We start from the raw sequence: 26,610 nt of genomic DNA, 5'->3' as shown, positions 1-26,610 counted from the left end.
TGAAGCCAGTGCATGTGATTAATATGCCTTACACTATAAATATTCCATTATGTATTATTTACAAAATTTTATATAGTTTATGAGAGAGAGAGAGAGAACAATCTTTCATTCAATTACTAAAAGATGGCCACAGCCAAGAGCTGGGGACTCAGCCTGGGTCTCCCAGTGGGTGAGAGAGACTCAACCACTTGAATCATCATGTGCTAACTCCCATGTTAAAAAAGCCAAAATCAGGATCAGCGACAGGATTTAAACCGAGACATTCTGAAAAGGGGTACAGCTGTTGCAAGCAGCATCTTAAATACTATGCCAAATGTCTTCCCCTTAGTTTTTATGTATGATTTTACTTGTCTACTTGATTAAAAGGTCTCTGTCATTATGTGTATGTCCTCTTTAACCTTGCTGAACAGTATTTTTTTGTTTTGAAGTCTGTTTTACCTCAATCCAGTCTTCTTTGGATTAGTGTTCATACTAGTGTGTCTTTTCATTCTTTTCCTTTAACTTATATTCCTTTTAGGTATGTGTTTTGTATCTTTCTGTAGGACAGAGTTGGATATTGTCCTGTTGGTCTCACTTGTTGAATCAGAGTATTTATATCAGTGTGGTAACCACTAACTACCTTACCAAATGACCAATCGAATTACAGCTGGTTCAGATGGAAAAGTGCTGAAGTATAGAATATAAAAATTCAAGGCCTAAGTATGTGAAAGAATATAAAATACTTCATTATATTCTTACACTTATATCTTGGTAGTATTTTGGATAAATTGGGTTCCATACAATATGCTAAAAGTAATCTTACTTATTTCATTTTAATTTTTAAAATTCAGTTACTAGAAAATTAAAGCTTACCAAGTATTTTAAATCTCTATTCACCATGGGAAGCTATTTGGATTTGATGCATATGCTAATGTGATGAATGTCTTTTTAAGGAATTGCAAGAATGGATGTAATTGACTATAAATTCTTATGGTGGGTTTATGTTTGTTCCAGTAGATTTTGTTTATTTGTAATATTAGATGTACAACATGAAATCAGGAAAATATACATACACAGAAATGAAATTTATTTTTTAAAAGCAGCTTAAAAAAGAAAATTAAAACTTACGTATTGGCTTGCATTTTAGGCCGTTATGTTTTTGATAATTATCACTTGTATTGACTGTAATTGTTGATTTGACTGAGTTTCAATGGTCATATTGCTATCATTTTTTATTAAATATTTCTGAAGAACATCATAAAAGAATTGAACAAATAGTAAGATGTATCATGTCCTTGCATGAGTGCTCACTATCATAAAGATGTGATTTCTCCCTAAATTTACCATAATTCTGATAAAAATGTGAGCAGGATTATTGCTTCTTTTTGTGCAACTAGGCAAGCTAATTTTAATTTATCTAGGGAAAGAGCAAATAAGAATAGATTGTTTATTGTAGGATATAATAGTAAGTGTGTCCAAATAATGAAATTGTTGGATATGTTGTGTTAAGGGAGGTGTGGCCATAGAAAAATATTAGAATGAGACTTGGAATGAAATTTATTTACCTTTAATTTGCTTGAGAGGGATAACAAGAACAGGGGAAGGCAAGAATGAAGAAGAATTCTAGGCCATGGACTTTACTGAGATTTTTGTGGGATAGTAGGGGAAAACAGAGGAAATAGTTCAAAATGATTAGCTTGAGTAATTCTGGCAGGCTTTGGCTACAGACGTGGTCTCTGGTTGCTTGGTACTTCACCCTTAGGTGATTCAAGCTATGGGAAATAACTTGCTGGCTTGTGTGTGAAAACTGGATAAGGTGGCAGGGCCTATAGCTTCAGGATTGTCTAGTTTGCATATGAAAGATTCATTCCCAGTGGTGGAACTCTTTGCCTTCTATAAGACTTGGCTGATCAGCAGAAGGAAGATCTTTCTGTCTCTCTCCTTCTCTCTGTAAATCTGCCTTTCCAAAAAATTAAAAATAAAGAACTGGCTGACCCTGAGAGGGAATGTTTAAGACAATTAAGCTTTCTAAGATGTCGTATTATAATAAAACGCAGAAAACAAAACAAAACAAAAAAATATATACAAAGTGGGACTGGTCCTACTAGATATTATAAAGGGTTATAATACTTTAACAAGTACAGGTTGATAGTAGTGTATGAATTTATAGATGGAATTATAGCAATGGAATGGAAATCCCAGAAACCAGCAACAAATACCAAGATAAGTTATATTTATAAAGGTGATACTGAAAATCTTGGTAAGAAAATGTGTTGTCTATTCAATGAATGTTGTTTGGGCAACACAGTAACTACATATGAAAAACAAGTTTGTACGTCTTTTGCCGTTGCTCCCATGTCGCTGTCTCTGTATGGTACAAACTTGTTAACTTTACTCTCCCAAGTTCATCTCTTCAACAGAGAGCTTTTTGCTTTACAAACTAAACTTAAAGGGCAGGTATTTGTCCTAATGGTTATGGTTAAGGTGCATTGGGTCCCAGATTTGAGTACTTAGGTTTAATTCACGGCTCTGGTTCCATCTTCCTGCTAATACAGATTCTGGGAATTACAGTGATGACTCAAGTAACCTTTTATATTTTTTTTAATTTTTATTTGGAAATCACATTTTCAGAGAGAAGGGGAGAAACAAAGAGAAAGATATAGAGAGGGGGAGAGATAGAGCTTCCATTCAGTGTTTCATTCTCCAAATGACTGCAGTGGCTGGAGTTAGGAAGATCTGAGTTAGAAGCCAGGAGCTTTCTCTGAGTCTGCCATGTGGGTGCAGCGACCCAAGGACCTGGGCCATCCTCTGCTGCTTTCCCAAGCCACAAACCAGAGATCTGGATTGGAACTGGAGCAGCAGGGACATGAATTAGTGCCCTCTTGGAATGCTGGTACTTGTAAATGGAGGATTAGCTTGTTGAGCCACTGTACCAGCCCCAGTGAGCTGATTTTCCAGGCATGCCATTTTCTTTGTCTCTTTGGCATTTGTCTATATCTCTGCCTAACAGAACTTCTACAGTGATGGAAATGCTCTAAACATATGCTGTTCAATGTGGTTGCTGCTACACTATTGAGCACTTAAAGTGTGGCTAGTTTAAATAAATTACTGAGTTTTCAATTTGAAATAAGACTGAAAATGAACAGCAGAATTCTGCAGTGTGTTATTGTCACCTCTTTATCCTCAGCATTTAGGCTTGCCTCAGAAAAAAAAAAGTTTTAGGAAATATTTAAGTGACTATTCCAAAGTTTGTTCATTTAATTTATTCTTGTAAAACTTCATCCATTACTCCATTTGTGACTTACAGAAAATTCTGTGGTACACAGGGCCTTTTTCTCAGTTTGTTGGAATAAGAAAGTGAGGTTTGACAAATTTAAATGACTTGTTCAAGATTTTAAAGCCAGAAGAATGTCAGGTTATTAGTGCAACCTAGATTTTTCCTTCTTTTGTCTTTTATTATCGTTTACCTAACAAAGTTCCTTTGTCCTCCTTAGCCCTTCGTCACCCCCGCCACATTGAAATTCCCACAGCCTTCACAGAAATTGGCAGTTAGTGGGCTTGTGAAAAATATGTTCATATTCTTCTTTATGCTTGTTGTGGTCATGGCTTCAACTGCTCAAAAGAGAAATATGTTTGAAGAATGATTTCATGTGGTTTAATATTCTTATGGTACCCCCATCATATTTCTGGTATCAGTTCAGGGGGAACAGAGCAGTTCCATGTGTGCTGCCAGCCTCTTAACCTCAAAGATTTCCTAGGTTTTTTTTTTTTTTTTTTTTTTTTTTGCCCCTAGAACTTTTTTTTTTTTTTTTTTTTTTTAAAGATTTTATTATTATTGGAAAGCCGGATATCCAGAGAGGAGGAGAGACAGAGAGGAAGATCTTCCGTCCGATGATTCACTCCCCAAGTGAGCCGCAACTGGCCGGTGCTGCGCCGATCCGATGCCGGGAACCAGGAACCTCTTCTGGGTCTCCCACACGGGTGCAGTGTCCCAATGCTTTGGGCCGTCCTCGACTGCTTTCCCAGGCCACAAGCAGGGAGCTGGATGGGAAGTGGAGCTGCCGGGATTAGAACCGGCGCCCATATGGGATCCCGGGGATCCCGGGGCGTTCAAGGTGAGGACTTTAGCCACTAGGCCATGCCGCCGGGCCCGCCCCTAGAACTTTTGTAAAACTTTAAAGGTCTGCCTTGCCCTGAGCAGTCATCCCCAGGAAATGAGAGTTCCAGGTAGGGGGTGGATAGTAAACCTTGATCAATGAAATGGAAATTAGGAGGTAAATGTCCCAGCCTTCCAGTCCCTCAGTGGGTCAGTAGCCCAGTTACACTCCATGCAGTTCTTCAGAGGTCTCCAGTGAAATGAAGCACAGTTGTTTACTAAAGCAGTCAGCTCAACAGCATATTTTCCTTGGTTTGTTTCTCTGGCCCCCACTTACACTCTCCACCTCACCCTGTTTCCTCTCAGACTATTAGCACGCAAGTGCTTGCCGCAGGCTCTGTTTTCGGGGGACCCAAACAAGACCCTACCTATCACACAGTAACCCCCTTAGCGAGCTGGTGCAGTCTGTTTTCTGGCTGACTTCTAGCAGCTTCCTGCTGATCGTCAACGCTGTGTACCTCACCTCCAGGCACATTCTTCCCTTCTTTTGCCTGGCTGACTCATTTATTCAAGACTCAGCTAGGCTGTCCATCTGTCTATGGAGTCTGATTAAACCCCCCTCCTCCCCACCAATTTAGATTTCCAACACTGTGTCTGGGAGCCTTTCAGTTAACCTCTATCCAAGCTATTGCCTCTTGGCTTCTTTCAGCGAACCTCTTCAAGAGAAGGGTCCTCCCTAGCAAAAATCCAACATGAAGTGCTCAATAGAAGAGGTAAGAATGCGCAGGGGATGACTTTCAGAAAAATCAGTTTTTTGTCTGGCACCTACTACGTGTCAACGCACCACGCTGCACTTTGCAGTGGACAAAAGTGAAGGGCTCCTGGCCAGGTGACAGGGAGCTTGTGCCCCAGTGGTGACGACAGAAGAATTAATGCCCCAGAGCACTGACTCCTGGGAGAAACACAGGCACAAGGGACTGTGGGAAGGCAGAGCTCTGGTCAGGGAAGTGTAGGATTATACTTCAGCTTTAGGAAGTCCTGTGCTTCACTAGAAAAAGGTGGAAAAGCGTATTCCAGATACACAGAGGAACACTTACATTAGCAAAAGAGAACAACCTAAGGTCCTGTCTGCGCCTTTGGGTTGGTGGGCGCATAGCCGGTTCTCAGCGTATTTAAGTTGTACTCATAAGCTACCTACCACCTTCACACAGGCCAAACACGCCGTGGGGGCCCGTGGATGGGGGGGAGACGGGCTGGGCAATCTACACACTTGTTTCAAGTCTCCAGAGTTGAGCAACGACCACAGAAACGACAGCTCTGCCAGTCTGTGTTCTGCACAGGAACTTCTTCTCCCCTTTGTGCAGCAGGAAAGTGCCATCTGACACACCTGGCTCCGGCATCCCCAAAGCGGCTGAGCATGCTCAGTTGCCGGGACGCGCTGGTTTGGTGCGGAGGAGCAGCGCAGCTGGGTGCAGCTCGCCGGCGCCCGGCCGCCGAGGGGTGTTCGCGCCGCGGGGAGGGGCCTCGGCCGCACGCTCTCTGCCCGCGCGCCACGCGCCGGCTGCCTGCGCGCAGCCGCCGTTGCCCCGGCAACCGTCGTGCCGCGTCTTCCGGAGGGATCTCCTGTCAGCCGGCTGATCCCACCATCCGCTCCACCGCCTGGACCCGCGGTTTTCGCGAGTCCTCAGAGATTGAGGGACAGCAGAAATGGCGGAGCGGAACCAGACGGCGCCTGAGACAGGTCTGTGGGGGCGGTCGCGTGGGGGAAGTCTGAGGTAACGGGCCTGTCCTGGGCCTGAGGTGACTGGAGGGCAAGGCCCTATTCCTGAGGAAACACCTCTCTATGAGTGGCAGGGCTCTGTGAGTGGTGGGGTTAGGGGTCAAAGGAGGTGTGCACCACTCCAGGTGAGTGTCCAGGGCCTGAAGTCCTGGTATGGGGGATGTGTGGGGAGTGTGAGCATGAACCAGGAAGGGGCTGGGAGGCCAGGGAAAGCAGTCAGGAGTACCTGGGGTGGGTGCTCATCCCAAGGAGCGTCTGGGTGATGGAGCGTCTGCCTGGGGGGGAGTCCTCAAGGGGCATGCTGTGGTGGGGAGGGACAAAGAGGAGCCTTTGGTTGTTGGACAGGCAGGTGTGTGAGGCAAAGTGTGTTCCTTTGATTTCAGTGCAACGAAAGAGGGCTTTTACACAGAGTGTTTGTGTTTTGGGGTCACTTTCTGTCACAGAGAAAGTTTACAAATTCTTGGAGGAATTCTAAAAAATATGTAGGAGGCTTGAGAGGAGGGAGCTCCTCCCCCAGTAAATCCCAGTTCTTGAGATGCTGTATCAAAGAAGGCCTAGGGCCTGAGTGTCAAAGATTACTTGGGGTCAATGATCTTGAAGGTCATTCAAAATCCCCGAAGGGTTCCTGTTCCTGTCACTGTGGCTGGAAGATGGTGTTTAAGGAGGCTAGCAGGAAAGAAGGTCCAGGGTCCTATTCCCTTGTGAGTATGGCTAGGTTTAGAGTGTTTTGCAGGGTCTTAGAAGAAGGTAGGGGTTTGTACAATCCTGTGCATAGAGGAGAAAGTTTTTCCTAATAGGCACTAGAGACTGAAGAACTGGAGCTTCAGTACAAGGGATGGCATCCATGGGTTTGCAGAAAATCGGTGGCTTTTGAGATATTTATGGTGTTGTTTAGTGTGTGTGTGTGTGTACCTGGATTGAAAAGCCTGAAAACTCTCTATGAAGCCAGCAGGAATGATTCAAAGTTTGTTGGCTTCTGTTTTTTTGCGTGGCATCTACGGTTCTTCTACCAAGTTGCTCCTTTCTTTACTCATAGTTTTATTTCCCTCAGGACATAAATATGTTTGTACCTTTGCCTATTTTTCCATTTAGGAAATATTTATTGAATGCTAACTATATGTCAGGACCAAGTTATACCCTGAGAATTCTGTTTGGCCTTTTCCTTCTCCCCACCCCATTTTTAAAGCCTTGGAACAAACTATTTAATTGTATTGGTTAGTGTCCATTCCCTGCCACTAGAATGTGTTTCACAAAGTCTTTTTTTTTTTTTTATTTATTTATCTAGTACTGTAACTAATCCATCCTGTGGTCTCTGTAAAACTTTATTAAGTGAATAATGAAATGACCTGATATTATCTGGAAGATCTATTTCAGCTGAGCTGTGATGGAGATTGGACAAATGAAAGGAAGGACAAAGGGCAATATAGGTAGAGGGAAAAGCATATGCAAAGACCCTGAGGTGGGTAGAAACATGGTGTTCTGTGTTTAAGAAAGTGATGTGAGAAAAACATGGGAGCGCGCAGGGCTATGAGAGGAGGTGAGCTGAAGCTAGATTTTACAGGACCCTCTAGGCTGTAATAGGAATTTGGATAAAAATTCCAAGAATAGTAGAAAGTCTGAGGGCTCTTGAGTGGGAATCTGACATGATGAGAATCATTTAAATAATAATTCTGCTTTAAAGCAGAGAGCATGGAGGTCACAGGAGCAGACCCAGAGAGACTGGTTAGAAGGTGGCAATGGAGATAGGGTAGGATTTTGTTAGATTTGCTGACCACCAGGGAAAGAATAACTCAGACGAATATATAAAATAATTTAGATGGCTGTTATTTCAAGGAACCATGGTCATGGGCTTCCCTTCCACATGCAGCAGAAAGACAGACATGAAGGAGTGAGCTGCAGAGGAAGAAGAGCGAGGAAGAGACGGGGAAGGGGCTTTTTAAACTCTCCTTGACACGGAAGCCAAAGGGGGGTTGCCTCAGCCCATATTTGGTGTGGGGGGGATATGGGTTTGTGCCCCTCATTGATAAAACGGTGGTTGCATAGCCTGAGGGGCCTGCCAGAATTCCCCTATCAGTCCTGGGTTTGGTTGGAAGCAAACGCCGCCTGCCTCCATTTACCGTGGTAACCATCAGAGTTGAAAAATACTCAGGAGATAAATGTAATAGGTCCTTGAGGATGAGGAAGAAGGAAATATCAAAGACCACTTCTCGTTTTCTGACTTGGACATCAGAATAGTTGATGCCATTGCTGAGATGCAAAGTGTTAGAACTGAGAGGAAAGATCATGAGTTTTGATTTGGATAAGTAGAATCTGAATTCTCTTTTGAATCTCCAAATACACGGAGAGACTGAGAAAGTATTTATGTTTATAAGCAGTGTTCCAACTCACTTAGAGTAAATTACTGAAACATGGGGGTCAGTGATGCTCTCTAAAGGTAGGAGAGGCCTAGGTTGATGAATTGAGTAGCGGCAATGTTTCAGTGCCTTCTCAGACTGAAAAGATCCAACCAGAGCATTAGAGTTAACCCAATAATAAATGGAATATGCGATAGGCTGAATGTTGCCAGCTAATGCAGAATGCGGAATGGAAAACTAGATTTAGGAACAAGGAGGTCATATCACTCTTGAGGGAAGAAAGTTGTTGATGGTAAAAAGGTCATTTGTTGAATCACTGATAACTAGCTCAATCTTTGTTTCTTAATTCAGATTTCCAAAAGCAGAATTTTGTTGACAATCTTTATCTTTTATCACTGGATTGCTGGATCACAATCTAGCATTAGAATTGACTTTTTATTTGAGTATCCAGCTAATGCTGGCTGGAGTAACCTGATACAATACATGACCGTGTGGTGATTTCTCGTCTCAGTATTAATACGGTGATGGAGTGTGTGACTTGCATTATACTAAGTGCTTAATATGTTTTAATCACTTTAACCTCATAATGACTCTGACATTTTATATGTGGAGAAATTTTTGTCACAGAAAAGTTGAACAACTTGCTCAAAATCTGTAAAGAATTCATATAAAATTTAGTCTTTCAGGTTGTTTGATTTGGCTGTTTGTATTGCAGCATACCATATGCTGAAGAAATCATAGCCATGATGAAACTTCTTGCCCTACAGATTCTATTCTAAGCCAAGCATATTTTAGTAAGATAATGTGGGGAAAAAAACTAGAGCTCCGAACTGATATAAATCCTGTTTTGTGACTTTATTAGATTAGACTTTGCACACAACTTTTCTGATCTTCAGTTTCCTCATGTGTAAGATGCAGATCATATCATTGGGTGAGTGTGAATGTTAGAAATGAAATACTCGAAGTGCCCAATAAACTTTATTTGCTTAGTTCAGTTGAACCTTGAATATGAAATTTTCAAATGTATTTTATATACTTTTACATGAAAACATGAGATTTAAACACAAAATGATGGATGTAAAGTGTTGTTTTTCCACTGCCATAACTGTTTTGGTACCAGCAGAAAGGCAGACACTAACATTTAACAAATGTAGAAGTATCTGAATTGTCTGACATGGGACCTATTGTTGTGTGACCTACATGCCAATAAATTTCTTCATGGAGTAAAGGGATTTTTAATATACTTTTAACAAGGATGCATATAGATCTGTAAGGAGAGTTGCAAAAGGAAGTTGTCTCTTTTAGATCTTGTGTTTTAAAATGTGGAATGCAGGATATGAATTTACTCTCATGGAAATATTAGTTAATAATAATGAAAAAGAAAGCATTGTAGTTAACTAAATGTAGCGATGTTACCTCAAACTTGAGCACAGTTGCTCCACTATTTCAGCTTCTTTTCCCTTCTTTCCAATAAGTATAATGTAAGGTTTTGTATGAATTACTTGTTAAGAAACCTTCTTTTTGCAATGTGGTAACTGATAATTAGTTACATTGAGACAGAGACATAGAGAGACAGAGAGAGGCAGAGAGAGAGAGAATTGAGAGATGTTCTATCCTATTCACTCCCCAGATGGCTACAATGGCCAGGACTGAGCCAGGCTGAAGCCAGGAGCCTGAAGCTTCTTTTGGATCTCCCTTGTGGGTGCAGGAGTCTGAGCAGGTGGACCATTGTCTGCTGCTTTCCCAGGCACATTAGCAGGGAGCTGGATCGCAAGTGGAGTACCTGGGTGTTGAACCAGCACCCATATGGCATATTGGTGTCCCAGGTGGTAGGGTTACCCACTCCCCCCACCATGCCAGCCCCTGCAATTATGTCTTTAAAATAAAGAGCATGTAAAAATTTGCTTCACTTTTTGTGTGAAATAAATGCTTTTATTTTTTTGAATTATTTTTTGAAAGATTTACAGAGAGAAGAAGAAGAGAGCGTGGGAGAAGGAGAGGGAAAGGGACAGGGAGAGAGAGAGCACTTCCATCCCCTAGTTCACTCCTCAGTCTGAAGCTGAGAACAAGGAACTTCTTTTGGATCTCTCATATGGGTTCAGGCGCCCAAGCATGGAGCTGGAATGGAAGTAGATCAAGGACTTGAAACAGTGCCCACATGGATGCTGATGCCACAGGTGAAGGATTAGCTTGCTGTGCCACCATGTTAGCCCTGTAAATGAAAGTTTTTTTAAAACATGTAATTCTATAAATGTTGACATTTGAAAGACTTTATCGATGAGAGTAGTTTTGGTGTGTTAATAATAGGCAAAACTTTGGGTTTTTTCTTTTTTTTTTCTTTTTGATTTTAGTTCTCTTTCTTTCACAACTGGAGTAGTAAAAGCTACCTTTCAGATGAGAATTAGAGATGAAATATGGAATGTGCACAGTGTTTTACACCCCAGAGAAATAACAGCTTAATTGATATATGCAAGTGTGTTGAGGGGAGGGTTGGGTCAGGTAGGTGGGTATGTATAAGAGTATGTATAAAGAATTAGTGGTAAAATCACATTTAAAAGAACACAGTTTTGCTCCTTATCTGGCAGCTTGAGTTGCAAATATATTTCAGAATTCATTTTGTTGTTGTTGTTGTAATTGTGGCAAGGTAAGGCAGCAAGCATACTGGTAATTTGCATCCAAATGAATACAATTCCTTAAGTGGAAGAGGTGGTGCCTGTGTGGGATGTGGATGTTGCAGACAGAGGCTTTTTCTACGATGCCATAATGCTAGCCCCAAGCCATCCTCTTTTAATTTGCAGAGTAGTACCTTTTTTTCTGTCGGGACTTTACAAATACCTGGTTAAAGTCTCACAAAATCCCTGCATTGGGGATGTGTTCTTATAGATGAGGAAAGGGTTCAGAAAGACTGAATGGTGTCTCAAGGGCTGTGCAACTATTTATAAAACCAAAGAGTTTTATAAAGTCCATTTGGCTCTAAATCCGAACTGAAACCACTTTTCCTCTTGCCTTATTTCCTGTTAGCCAAATTTCATTACTGAGAAAAGGGGATAACATGAATGGGGCTGAGAATCATGTACATTTTATTCATTCAAGGAGGAAGTAGTAAATATATTTATTTTCAACTACATTAAACACCAAGTACATATTTGTTTTGAATTATTACAATTGTGAGGTTGCTGAGATTTCTCAAAGCTTTTGATGTGTTTATCTGGTAAATTCTAGAGAGTAGGGACAAAAACAGCAATTAATGTATGCTTGCCATTTAGTAGGCATCCAATAAATATGCACCAAATGAATGTTGACTTTTTCACCCACAAATTTTGAGTTTACATATTTTAACTCAGGTTATTAGAAGCTGAAGATGTTAACATTAATTAAAGGAAAAATAGGGTAACTTTTGACAGTATGCAAGTATTTTGATGAATGTGATGAAAACAAATTTGTTGAACTGGGAGTAGTACATGCTTATTTAAAACCTCACTTAATTTTATCTATCTGGTAGGCAACCTGGTTAAGTTTTAAAATACCAGCTTTACCACTTGCTGTACTGTGGTGCTTCTCTAAATTTGCATCTTTAGAATGAAGGCATTAATGCTTTCCTCATTTGGATTGGATTGTGCCTGGGTGGGCAGGAAGCTCTTTTAAACTTACTGGATTAACTGATAGCTTCCAGTCTGTGAGGCATGCAGCTTAAGATGTGTTTAAAGACCCTCTCTGGTCATGTAGTTACCTAAGATGCATCAGGAAAAAAGCTTTATAAATGTAATAATTGGATGGGAAATTATTCCCAGTGTCATAAATATATTAGGAAGAAGTTAGAATGATTTAAGTCAATACTTGAAATATGATCCTAAGCTGAAATACACCCCTAAGTGATGCTAAACTCCAATATTTTTTATTATTACCAGCATATCTGCACTAGGATTAGCAGTGATTATGATTGATGTTTATAAATATATTACTGCTTATTAAAAGTTGTAAGTATTTTGACTTTTCCTGCAAATGACAAAGAATTTATCTTGGCTTAGGTTTACCAATTCTGATTTGATTTGAATCTTAGTATCACACATACTATAGAAATGGATGCAGAATCTAATGATTTGATAGAGGCTTGTTGTTTGATGAAACTAGTTCTTTTATTTCAATTTAATATAAATTACATATAGTCTAGAATGAAAGTACCTTTTCCTATTTTCTGAAGGGGAACTAATGATATAGTTTGCTGTTTTTATTAATTTCTAGAACCTAATTCAGTGAGCCCCTATGAAAGAGATATTTTCTTTTTGGATACACATTTGCCAGTTTGGGATAAATTTTACTTCTTACTGCATACATCTTCTCTGTAACTGGGAGATTTTTCAATGTGACCAAATCAGAGTAGTTTTTAACTGATTTTCTTTTATTAAGTCAATGCACAATTGCCATTCTGTATATATTTTCAATTGAAATGTGATGTGACTGTGTCCCGAGATAATGAGTGTTGTAACTAGTGAACCAATAGTCCCCAAAATTATTTTTTGAGGGATAAGGCAAGCAGGAAAAACTCTTGAACTAACATGAAAGTTTCTACAAGTTTTATCTCTAGCTTTGCTGAAATTTTCTTCCCTATGGCTTTACTTATCTTGTCTTTCTCCAATAAAGCAAGAGGCTGGTTTATTGAGTAAACCCCAGATCTTTTGTTCCTTTCTTCCTTTTGTTCTTTAGTGTTTTTTTTTTTTTCTTTTCTATGAACTCTCTGGTGGAAGGCTAATAGAAGTCTCTAGTTCTTAGGGTTTTAGTGCTGAAATGGCTGTGCTGTTTCCCATTGCCAACTACTGTTATGTGTTGTGAATATTTAGTGCTGAAGATAAGAAACTGCCTAGGAAATATTATTTTAAAGTATTTATGTAAATGGGATTCCTAAAAATAAAGTCTGTCTTATTGCACAATTTTTGAAAGAATAAATCAGAGCTTAAAGTCTACTTTCTATACTTATCACTTTTCTGAATCTAAGAAAACTGCTTTTGAGGAAACATAAAGCAGTTCTTGAATCTCGCAGGGAAGTGTTCACCTTTCTTAATTCTGAAACTATCTGATTCACCTTACAAGTTTTTAAGTTATTTTTAACACATTTAATAATGATAGTTATGTTATCATGTAGTATTTGCACACATGTATGCATTATGCAATGACTAATCAGAGTAAATGTCTATCTCCTCAAAGCATTCCTTTATAGTTAAAACATTAAAAATCCCACATTAGTTTTTATGTTGATAGCATATTTGGTGCATTGTTATCTATAGTCACCCTACTGTACAATTCAGCAACAGAACTTTTACCCCTAAGTGACTGAAACTGAGAACCTGTTAATCAATATTTCCCCCTCTGTACTTCTTTTCCCTCCCCAGCAAGTCCTATTGGATTCATAATATGAATTTGGAAGAATTTTCTACTACTCTATTTTTTTCAGATAATTTAAGAAGCATTCATATTAATTCTTCTTTGAATATTTGGTTGAATTTAGCAGCGAGTTCTGTAGTCTGAGTTTTTCTTTGATGGAAGATTTTTTTTTTTATTATGACTTCAATCTTGCTACTTGCTCTCGATCTGTTTAGGCAATCTTTTTTTTTTTTTTTTTTTTTAATTTATTTATTTTATTACAAAGCCAGATATACAGAGAGGAGGAGAGACAGAGAGGAAGATCTTCCATCCGATGATTCACTCCCCAAGTGAGCCACAACGGGTCAGTGTGCGCCGATCCGATGCCGGGAACCAGGAACCTCTTCCGGGTCTCCCACACGGGTGCAGGGTCCTAATGCTTTGGGCCGTCCTCGACTGCTTTCCCAGGCCACAAGCAGGGAGCTGGATGGGAAGTGGAGCTGCCGGGATTAGAACCGGCGCCCATATGGGATCCTGGTGTGTTCAAGGTGAGGACTTTAGCCGCTAGGCCACGCTGCCGGGCCCTAGGCATTCTTTTAATTCACAAGTCAATCTTGGTAAGGTGCGAGTTTCCAGGAAGTTGTCTATTTCTTCTTGGTTATCACTTTTTTGGGGGACAAATGCTTGTTCATAGTAATGTCAGACAATTTTTATGTTTTCATGATGTTGGGAGATGGAGGTTAGATGGAATGGTCAGAGATTCCAAATGATGTAACACAGTTTCTGTATTTCTGGGAGCAAATATTCCAGAGAGATAAAGGCCTCTAGACAGTTGACTGGTGGCCATCACCCTTGATGAATGGAGGATTATTTGAGGTCTTATATCTGATGATGTAAATGACAAGGTCTCTGCAAGGGTAGTGACAGTAGGGACATTTCAAAAAAAGGATCTGTAGTTCTTGATGAAGGAAAACAGGTTACTTTATCAGCATTTCTGAGTGCTTACTGTTTTGTAAGCACCTTGTGTACTTTAGATTTTTTATTATTTTCATTTTATTTGAATGAGGGTGAGTGAGAAAGCAAGAGGTATATTCTGTCCCCTGGTTTACCTCCAAATCCCTGCTGCAGTCAGGATTGGGACAGAGTAAACCTGGTAGCCCAGAGCTCTCTCAGAATCTCCCATCTGGATGACAGGGACCCAAGCATGTGAGCCGTAGTTTAGTGCTTCTTGGATACACATTAGTGGGATACTTTATCAGAAGCAGGGTGCCTGAACCCAGCACTTGATATGCGATGCAAGCATCCCAAGTGATGACCACTAGATCAAATGCCTGCCTCACACCTTTACAATCAAACCTTAGAAACAAAATTCTACAAGGTAAGTGTGATGCTTTTTTATTTTTTAGACAAGGGGCTTAAGTTCAAAAGGATATAATTACTTAAAATTAGACAGATGGTAGCAGAAACAGAACTAACCCAGATTCAGTTGGTGATGAAGCCCTTGTTATTCCTTATGTATATCAACTTTCCAGAGAGAAGAGACAAGAGATCAAGAAAGACACTGGGGGGCTCGGCAGCGTGACCTAGTGGCTAAGGTCCTCGCCTTGATCCCATATGGCTGCTGGTTCTAATTCCGGCAGCTCCACCTCCTCTCTGTCTCTCCTCCTCTCAGTATATCTGACTTTGTAATAAAAATAAAATAAATCTAAAAAAAAAAAGAAAGACATTGGTATTATTAAACTTGGAGTTCATTTGCAAAACTTGAAGAATCAGAGGGGGAAAATGATTTTGTTATGGGTTTATTTTGAGCTCTTTGAATTCAAGTAATAGTGAGATAGCCAGTGAGTATAATGAGATGTATTTAGAAATGTAAGACTTGATTCTGGAAGAAAGCCTGGAGAGTAAATAAAATAGATGAAAGTTTATGTGGTTGACTATGTAAGTATATTTTGTGTAAGAAGCAAGTGGAATATAAAAATGTATCATTTATTTAAGGATTTTGAAAAATTGTGGTATGTAAATTTTTGGCCAAATCTGGGCATTATAAAGATCGCACTGTAATTATTTTTAGAACTATTTTTTCATGTATGCAAACAATGAACATTTTATTTATATTCATGTGTGAAAAGCAATATTGTAAGTGTACATAATTATACATATATATTTTGTTACATGTATAAAAACTAATGTCCTACAAAGGGAATTCACGTTATATTGGCCCCAGTAACAATAAATGAGGGTATTTGGTCTCTAAGCATTAATAATAGATGCTTCCAATATACAATATCATATTCTGTTGTATAAATAAAGCTTATTATATGTAAATATTGCAGTCATATCAAAGTTGAATAGAGCAGGTGGGCTCTCAATTTCACTGGAAGTTTCACTTGCAGATATTTAAGCAAAGCTTTCCAGAGAGCTTGCTTTGCATTAAACATTTTCCCCATGTGCTATTTCATTTTGTTCTGAAATGATTCTATCAGGTTTGAGCTTTTTAAAAAGTAATGTGATGTGTACGATCTTTAGGGTGATGTGTTGGGTGGCGATAATAGTGCTGTTTTCATACTTGAGAACATACACAATTCACATTGCTAGCATGTTCTGCTGCTACACAATTCTGAAGTTATTTAATTCATGCAAACCTGTTGGGAAGAAGTTATTATCACAATGTGTGCCTTTTTACAATGAGGAATGTGCTATTAATGTAGCTAAATAGCATGGTCAAGGTTACACGGCTAATTAACGACAGATAGCAGAGGACTTCAAGTCAGCTGTTATAGTATTAATAGCTTAGGGCTTGACAAAAATTATATACAGGAGACAGTAGAAATGTCATTTTTATATATTGGTATTGTATTTCATGTTGGTGTTTAGACTATTACAGAAATGACACCAGTATATGGTAAGAGTTCAGGTTGCATTACAAAATTGGTTTTAAAATGCAGTTACTTACTAGAGTCAGGTCATTCAGCAGGTAATCTCTAACTGTCCTCTATCCCTAACCCTCTAAGTAATTCATACTTATTTTCTTTTTGGAATCAAAGTAATATAATTGAAATTATTCCCAGTGGGAAATATGCTCAATCCCTCAGATACTGTCTTATATTTTTGCATTACATTAACTATAAATCTGTTTTGTATTTGTAAGGAGATAATACTAAGAAAATACAGAATTTTTTTAAAATTCTGGGGCATTTTAGCATAAAAGAGCTGTTTGGTATAGTATATTTTAAGGTGTACATGTTTTTAGATATTATATAGATATGTATAATTTTTTATTAGAATGATCAAGCAAATGAGTGAGCTAGAATCTGTCTACTGGTCCACTTTCCACGTGCTTACAATGGCCAGAGCTGGGCCAAAGCCACAACCAGGAGCCAAGGACAGAATTCAGGTCTCCCACATGGGTAATAGGAACCCAGTTACTTGAGCCATCACTGCTGCTTCCCAGGGTATGCAGTGCCTGGAGTCAGGAGTCAGTTTCATTATGGGTTACAAATGCCTCAGCCTTTAGGCTAAATGTCCACTCCACAGGCTTATTTTTTTTATTCATTAATTATATTGTATTACATGACACAATTTCATAGGTACTGGGATTCTCCCCCCTTCACCCCAAACCCTTCCCCCATGGTGAATTCCTTCACCATGATGCATAACCACAGCTCAGGTTCCGTTGGGATTCTACAGGCTTTTTTTTAAAGGGTAAAGATTCAGACGTATAGGTTGTCCATTTTTAAACATATTGAGTCAAGCAGCATCAGTTGATTTAAAACAAAGGAGGATTTCTGATAGTCCTGTAAGAAATACACGTATGTTTCTTTTATGTCAGTTTGGTTTTATAAGAGCAAGATTAGTGTAAAGAAAAGAAATATGCACGATAGCTGACTACCTATGTATGTACTACTGAAGACACAGCTACCACCATAAGCCAACGTTAGGTTGTGAAAGATATTTGTCTATGTAACGTGACTCCCGTGGCCTTGTGCCTTCATTGTTCATGAATGACAGCAACCTAATTTCATCAGTGATATCCTATGAAGCCTTTTCTTCCTGAGCAGGGTATCAAGCTGCAGATATCACACGCACAAAAAATAATCTAACTCAGCTTTTCAAATGCACATGTCTGTTTTTTTCTTCCCTTAAAGCTCTTGAGCATGCTTATTTACTGTGAAAATAATTCAGTATTTTCATTGATACTACTTGGGAACTTAGGCAACTGGACTTCATTGAAAATTTGAATATACCTCAAATCAAATTGTGTGATTTTGTGAATTTGTGGTAACTTTCTCTTAGGACAGATGGCATATACACATGTTTATTTCTAAGGCTACTTTATTTCTGATGTCATACATAAGTAAAATGTTACTATTTGGGCATATTTTATGCTATCATCTGGATAGTTATTTCAGAAAGTTACTGTATTAGGAATTTTGGGTACATGCTTTCTTGTGGAAAGAAGTACTATTATGCATTTCAAAATATAGTCTGTTACTGATTATTTTATCAATACTATTCTCTGTATTTTAATTTTTTTATTATAAATAATACATATTTATTAAAAATTCAAATACAGAAATAAAAGCACAATATCCCACCCAGTATACAGACAGCCACATAAATCCCCTTCCCTCTAATCCCATTCCCCAGAGGTTATCACTGTGAACAAGTTAAAGTATATCCTTTGAAACATTTTCCTTTGTATATACAAGTATATATAAACACACATAAATGCACTTTTGCCTTTTACAAAAATGAAATCATGTAAATGTACATATTAATCTTCAATTTCTATCTTCATTCATTCAATATACAGAAAATTCACAACAAATCTGATTATCAGTCCTCTTGGGTTCGTTTTCCATTATATAAAATTCATATTCAAGCATCAATTACAAAACTCTTGATAATATACTTCCTGCCATCTTTGAGTCTCATCTCTAACCACTCCAGTATGAAAAGACTAGAACATAAATTACCTTAAATTCTTCCTGAAACAAAGGCAGTAAAATCAAACAAACAAACTAGGAACACACTCTGTCATTCCTAGGTTTTGGCCTTTTCACTTTGTGTTACATTCTGCCTGGACTTTTCCATCTGGCAAATCCCTAATTCTCCCAACAATCAGCTTAAAAATGATCTCTAGAAGACAAGACTTCCCAACTTTTTTTCAAGACATAATCTCTTCTCTATTTACCGCTATACTTTATAGCTAGCTTCTTAATTGTACTTATCTCACAGTACTGCAGTAATTCATTTACATGTTTCGAGTTACCTTTCCATCCAAAGGATCTGATGGAGTGTTTATCTTGGAGCAGGTACTCAGTAATTTAACGGTTGAGGAACCAATGCATTAGGAACATTTGCTGAGTACCTACTATGCACAGAACCATATCCCAAGCATGAAAAGAAACTTACCATTTTGTCCTATTTTTAAAAAACTAGACTTGACAGTTCAATAATTGACACTTTGGGCCTGGAGCAGTAGCCTAGCGGCTTAAGTCCTCGCCTTGCACGCACTGGGATCCCATATGGGCACTGGTTCTAATCCCGGCCGTCCTGCTTCCCATCCAGCTCTGTGCTTGTGGCCTGGGAAAGCAGTCGAGGATGGCCCAAGTCCTTGGCAACCTGCACCCACATAGGAGACCCAGAAGAAGCTCCTGGCTCCTGGTTTGGATTGGCTCAGCTCTGGCTGTTGCAGCCACTTGGGAGTGAATCATCGGACGGAAGATATTCCTCTCTGTCTCTCCTGCTCTCTGTGTTTTTTTGACTTTTCAATTTAAAAAAAAATTTTAAATAATTGACACTTCGAGCAATAATCAAATTTCAAGATATCAATTCTCCTCATACAATTTTTTTGCTATTCTGTATTAACTACCACATATCAGAGATAAAGCATATATTTGTTTTTTGGGGACTGGCTTATTTCATTAAGTATAATGGCTTCCAGTTGCATCCATTTTGTTGCAAAAGACATGACTTCATTATTAAGATGGAGTAGTATTCATTGTTTTTATATGCTATATTTTCATTATCTGTTCATTAGTTGTTGGACATCTGGATTGATTCTGTATCTTTGCTGCTGTGAATTGAGCTGCTATAACCATAAGGAGAGAAATAATTCATATGCCCTTTATTTTCTTTTGATGAATTCCCAGGAATGAGACAGCTGGTTCATTTGGATCTATTTTCAGATTTCTAAGGTATTTGCCTCCTGCTTTCCATGATGATTGTTTTAGGCACATTTCCAGTGCATTAGACTACCTTTTGTCTCCACATCTTTGCCAGCATCTGTTATTTTTAATTTTTGGATGGTAGATATTTTACTGGGATAAGAGGGTATCTCAGAAAGCTATATTTCTTGCTTTAGAGTTTTCATGTTAACTTTTCTTCTAATTACATTAACAGGGCGATCCATAGGTTAGGAATAGTTCAGATTTATTATAATAAAGAATAGGGTTTGGGCTTAGTGTTTTAGCTTAGTGACTGAATACTTGCCTTGCATGTGCTAAGATCCCATATAGGTGCCAATTCAGGTCCTAGCTGCTCCATTTCCTATCCAATTTCCTACTTGTTGTCTGGGAAAGCAGTAGAGAATGGCCCCAAACCTTGGGAACCTGCATTCATTAAAAACGTGAGCTCAAGTTAAACATTGTGGATTCAAACTCTACTTTGATATTGATCTACAATTGTTTAATAATAATTGAGTTCCAATATCTCTTGATTGAGTCTTTTGGTAGAGAACTTCTAGGTAGAGAACCATGTCATTTGCAAAAAGGGAATAGTTTTAATTCCTTATTTCCAATTTGAATTCCCATAATTTCTTTTTCTTGCCTAATAGCTCTGTTGAATAGTAGCAGAGAAAGTGAACATCCTTGTCTAGTTCTAGATGTTAATAGAAAAATTCCCAGTCTTTCCCTGTTTAGTATGAATCTAGCACTGGCTTTTTCTTAAATTGCTTTGATTGTGTTGTAGAATAATTCTTCTACGCTGTCTGTCTTGCTTAGTTTTTTTTTTAAGCATAAAGTGGTGTTTGGATTTTATCAAAGGCCTTCTCTACATCTATTGAGATGATCATATGGTTTTTAGTTTTCAATTTGTTGATGTGACATATTACGTTTATTGATTTGTGTATGTTAACCCATCCCTGCATGAATAGGATAAATCTTTCCTGGTTCGAGTGAATGATCTGATATACTGTTGGCTCCTATTGGCTAGTATTTTTTTGAAGATTTTTGTATCTCTGTTCATCAGGGATATCAGTCTGTAGTTCTCTTTTTCTGTTGTTTCTCTCTCTGTCTTTGGAATTAAGGTCATATTAACACCATAGAGTTTGAAAGGGCTTCCTCCCTTTCTATTATTTGGAATAGATTGTGGAGCATTGGGTAAATTCTTCCTGAAACATTTGGTAGGATTCTGCAGTGAAGCCCTCTGGTCCAGGGCTTCTCTTGGTTGGGAGGGTTTTAATTATTGATTTAATCTTAGTCCTTGTTATAGGCCTATTTAGGTTATTAATTGCTTCATGATTCAATTTTGGTAGATTGTATCCAAAAACATCTATTCATTTCCTCTAGGTCTTATGAATTGTTGGCATATGGCCCCAATAATTCTATGTATGTCCAATGTGTCCTTGTTGTATTTCCTTTTTTTGTGTCTGATTCTATTGATTCATATATTCTCCTGCTTGCTTGCTTGATTGATTAGCTGGGCTAGTGAAGAATTGGGTAGCAGCCTGCAGAAAAGCAAGACTTTTCACTTTATATAAAAAATAAACTGTAAATGATTAAGGACCTAAATTTACAACCAAAAACTACCAGATTACTAGAGAAAAATATAGAAATGCACACTACAAGATTAAGTTAGGCAAAGACTTCTTAGAAAAGTCACCAAGAGCACAGACATTCAACGACAAATTAAACAAATCGGACTACATCAAGCTAAGAAGCTTCCGTACAGCAAAGGAGGCAATCAACAAAGTGAAGAAGCAACCAATAGAATGAGAGAAAAATCTTTGCACACTATTCAACAGAGTGGGGCCTAATATCCAGGATTTACAAAGAGCTTCAAAAACTCAATGACAACTGTGGAAAAATGGGTGATATAAACAAACAGACATTTTTTTTTTAAAAAAGAACAAATTCAAATGTCTAATAGACATATAATAACATTCGCAGACTCTCTAGCTATCAGGGAAATGCAAATAAAAACCACATAGAGGTTCCACATTACTCCAGTCAGATTTGCCTACATTCAGAACTCTACTAGTGTGGATGTGGCAAGAATGATATCTCCCTTTACTGTTGATGGGAGTGTCGGCTACTACAACTACTATGGAGAAATCAGTTTCAAGAGTGTTATGAACACTTAAAATTGATCTGCTGCATGACCCAGCTATTCCACTTCTATGAATATATCCAAATAAAGTGAAATCTGCAGATGAGAAAGGGATCTGTAACCCTGTATTTATAACAGCACTGTCTACAATAGCAAAGACATGGAAACAACCCAGATGCCTGTCAAAAGAGGACTGGGTAACTGAGGTGCATCTACTCAATGGAATGCTATTCAGCTACCAAAAAGAATGAAATACCACCATTTGCAACAAAATGGTCTCAACCAGAGACCATTATGCTCAGAAACAAGTCAATCCAAGAAGGACAAATATCATATGTTCTGTCTGATAAAAGGCAACCTTCATGCAGAAATATAAGATCAATAGACATAGAAGTAAACATGCATTTGCATATAATCTATGGGGACTGTATAATTGAAACTGTCATACTGAGAAGTAAAAATGTGTTGCAGTATGCATCTCTATTTCTGAATAAAAGATGGACTCCCAGTGAAACTGTTAAATATATCTTGACAATAGGATGCTGGATGTGCTACCATTGTCTATACTTACAGTGTCAAGATACATTTACAGAGCAGAATGATGGACTTGTAACTGGTTTTGAAGGAGTATATTATTGTCTTAATATAGCAGAAACCAGTAGGAGGAAGGAAGATGGGGAGGTGGGAAGGAAAATTCCTGAGCTTGTAGAACTTTATCATAGGGCCCAGCATGATAGTGTAGTGGTTAAGGTCCTCGCCTTGAACGTGCTGGGATCCCATATGGGCGCCTGTTCTAATCCCGGTGGCCCCGCTTCCCATCCAGCTTCCTGCTTGTGGCCTGGGAAAGCAGTTGAGGACGGCCCAAAGCTTTGGGAACCTGCACCACTGTGGGAGACCTGGAAGAGGCTCCTGGCTTTGGATTGGCTCAGCTCCAGCCATTACGGCCGCTTGGGGAGTGAATCATTGGATGGAAGATCTTCCTCTCTACCTCTCCTCTCTGTATATCTGACTTTCCAATAAAAATAAATAAATCTTTTAAAAAAACTGTATCATAAAAAATAGTTAAAAAATTGAATTGATATTTGAAAATATTAATATAGCATTTAACACATAGTGAATCAAATGTGTATGTATTTGTTACATACATTTAAAAATTACATCGTGAGAAATTGGATGTCATTCAGAGTTGTAGTTCCTATATAGTATTTGAATAAAATATGAAGTAAGTGGACTATTTTGGGATTGATGGTTGCATTAAATGTGATGAGAAAGTACTTCAAAAATTTCATGGAAATGTAATTAAAAGCTAAATTTGCTTTAATGAAAAACATTATGAAATCTGTGCATGCAATTTTGTCTACAAAAAGTTGAAACATGCATTTCATGAATAAACTGCATAAATTTCAAAATTTTTTTGTACTGAACTAAACATATTGTTTAAAATTTATTTGAAAGCAGTGTGTGAGTGTGAGAGAGGGAGAGGAAGAGGAAGGCGGGGAAGCAGAGAGGGAGGAGGGGAGGGTGAGTGAGGGAGAGAGATAGGAAGGTAGGGAGGTTGGGAGAGTGATGTCAATCTTCCAACCCCTAGGTCACTCCCCGAATGCCTGCAGGAACGAGTTCTGGTACTCATTGAAGCCAGGAACTAGGAACTTATCTGAGTTTCTATTGTGCACCTAGGATCATCATTTGCTCCTTTTCCAGGATACTTTAGCAGGACACTTACTCGGAAGGAGAGATGTTACCACTTCAACTAGCTCTCCAATATGTGATTTGGTTGTGAGGCTTAGCCTGGTGTGTCACAACATCTGCCTGTAGAATTTTAATTTGTCATAAACTTTGGAAGTTTTCTTGTATGTGCTTGGCAAAAATCAGCTTAATATCACCTTTCCAAAAAAAATCATCATTTTGTTTGTTCTTATGTTGCCTCTTTACATTGCTTCTCCTCATATCATCTGGATACTTTGAAATGTATTTGATTCGCATTCTGGTTGTGATGAAAGGATCTCTGATTCTCATCTCCCAAATACTATCTCATCTTAACTTTTAAAAAACATTGAATTGATTTTGTTTAGGAAGAATTGTTTTAGATAGTTTACTCCTTCCCCCCTTTTTTTTTTGATAGTTTACTTTTTATAGTGTGGATGCAAAAGTAGTAATGGATGCTGAAGCTTCTGGCTAAAAGGCTTATTTTTTTTAAGTAGAATTAATATTTTCATAAATGTTACAGTTGTGAGTTTTCTCTTTTCATTTGTGGATAAAATAAGTATTACTCTAATGATTAGGCATAAAATACAAAGCATTGTAAAACATTAATAGTAGTCATACTAGCCAATGTATTTTATAGGTCAGTTTTTTTTCTAGATCAGTTATATTGTACATAGATCATTTCCTCTAGCAGCAGGGAAGTGGTTTCCTAGAGAAAGAAGTGGTTAACTCATCAAATCTTGTAGTTTGTGGGATAGATGATAGTTAGATAGTCACTCCAGGTATTGTGAAAACATTTCCTTAAAGATATAAGGAGAGAAAAAAAAAGATAGTAATACAGAGCAACAGATAGGTTGTGGTATAAAATGGATATGAAACATGTAGATGAATACAAGTATTTTGTTGTTTATTATGGGCTGTAGTATCTCATAAGTAAGTCAACTGCTTCAGTTTAGTGAGATACTTCTGGGATCTTCAGATTCAAAAAAGAATAAAGATTTCTGATATCATCACTGTGAACTGGTACAACCATTTGGAAAGTAGTTTGAGTTACTGTTTAAGTTGGCCTTATGCATACCCAGTCATATACTGCTATGTGAATATGTTTCCCCCAAATATGTTGATGAGCTGTGATAAGAGCTGAAAATTGGGGCAACCTAAAGTACTAGTATCATTGGACTAAGTGGATAAATTGTAGCAGGTATAAGAATGTGTGAGCCATACAACAGCATAATGTTAAGTTAAAGAAATGAATACTAAGTTATATTACTTAATTCATTAACATAATGATGTTTAGATGTTAGAATAGAGTTTACCTTTGGGGACATGTAGATGATAAGTTGTTGGAAATTGGGGAAATGAGGAATTTGTGGTGCTAGAAATATTCTGTTCCTTGATATGAGTGTTATAAGTATGTTCATTGTGATAGTTTATTGATATGCATATTTATAATTTGTGTACTTTTTCTGTATGTATTTCTAGATAAAAAGTTCAAAATTAATTTATACCAAGAAATCACTGACTTTTATAGTATCTAAAATGCCCTTACTAAAGAATATTAGGATGTACGTAAAAAGATATTCAAAGATATTGAGCTTTTCCCCCCATGTCTTCTTTTTCCACAAGAACTTTGCCGACTACTAGTTCGGGGCGAATTATTTCTCTATGTTTAATCTCATATACTCAAATGTAATAGACAAAATTCTGAGGATCAGCAGCATAGTTGATTTGTGAACATATTATAAAGTAGTGTGATTGCAACTCTTATTAAGTGAATCAAAGAAGTATCAGAGAGCATGGGTTCAGTACACTCAAAAGAGCTGAACATCTGTAGGTGAAAATACTCTATTCAAACATGTAATGTTTTGTGAAAAGCTGAGTGGCAAACACATGAGTTGTTAACCAGTGTATTGAAAGGTTGCTATCTCCTTTCTTTTTCTTCATATTTAAGCAACTGTTCTTCTTTTAACCAATGCATCAATATTATGCATACTTACGGATATCAAGTACTGTTTCTAGTGTATACTGTGTGCAATGTCCAACCAGTATAATCATCTAACTCCTCAAATGTTTAAAATTCTTTTTTGTGATGTTTAGTTTGTCTTCAATTCACTTCTGCCTTGGCCTCTGTATCTTTCCAAAGCACATGGTACAATGGATGGCAAAAAGTGCTGGTTGAAACAATAAGTGAGTTTATCCACAGTTCTGTAGCATTTGTGTTCTCAGTTTGTCTCATGATTTCCTTTTCTCTATTCTAGTTTTTCCAAAGTTCTATTGTTAACTATCTTCTCTCAGTCTATTTCCTTTTTGAGCAATCCTATCAAATACATAGTTTTGGTCCTATTACTGTTTGTGGAAAGGTTGCTGCATCTCAGACTTTTCTTTTGCATATTAGACATATTTTCTTGTGTGTGTTAATTATTTTTCTGGTTGAAATGTAAACACAGACGCACATATGGCAGGGAGGGAGGAAGGGAGAGGAGAGAGAGAGAATGAATGCATATGAATGAATGAATAAATATAACGAATGTATCTTCCATCTTCTTCGTTCACTCACTAAATGCCCACAACATACAGGGTTGGGCTAGGCAAAAGTTAGGAGCCCAAATCTCCATCTGGGCTTCCCATGTGGTGTCAGGGAACCAAATATTTGCTGTTATTTGATGCCTCCCAGAATGAAGTATCAGGAAGCTGATTTGAGAGTAGGTGGAAGTTGAACCAGCCATCCATTAGATATGGGATGCAGGTGCCTTAGGTGACTATTCAACCCACTTGAACCACAGTGCCTTCTCCCGGACACATTCCTAAGTATCTTTTTGTGCTATTTGATCCCTTTTCATCATCTCCTGATTTTGCCTCAGTTATGTAGCATTTTACATTTCTGATGGCATTAAATTTAATCTATATATATGTACCTGAATGTATATATACATATATACTTTATATGGATACTGTTGTATGTATATTTGACAGTTTCTCCCACTCGTTGTTTCGTGCTTATTTTTTCC

General features: G+C 38.1%; 1 protein-coding gene across 2 annotated transcripts in view; it reads left to right on the top strand.

The window, feature by feature from the left end:
- Positions 1–5,632: 5,632 nt before the first annotated feature.
- Positions 5,633–26,610, top strand: part of BEND5 (BEN domain containing 5) — a 1,156,480-nt gene continuing 1,135,502 nt past the window's right edge. Inside the window, exon 1 of one of the 2 annotated variants that reach the window (XM_036494566.2) lies at positions 5,633–5,816. In XM_036494566.2, the coding sequence (XP_036350459.2) occupies positions 5,783–5,816 (34 nt within the window). In that variant the 5' untranslated portion in view covers positions 5,633–5,782. The remainder of the gene's footprint in view (positions 5,817–26,610) is intronic. The other variant, XM_058681329.1, reaches the window with a different exon arrangement.

Source organism: Ochotona princeps, chromosome 2, assembly GCF_030435755.1.
Source record: "Ochotona princeps isolate mOchPri1 chromosome 2, mOchPri1.hap1, whole genome shotgun sequence".
Lineage (NCBI taxonomy): Eukaryota > Metazoa > Chordata > Mammalia > Lagomorpha > Ochotonidae > Ochotona > Ochotona princeps.
The sequence above is the reverse complement of the archived record's forward strand: the minus strand, read 5'-3'. Positions and strand labels throughout refer to the sequence as shown.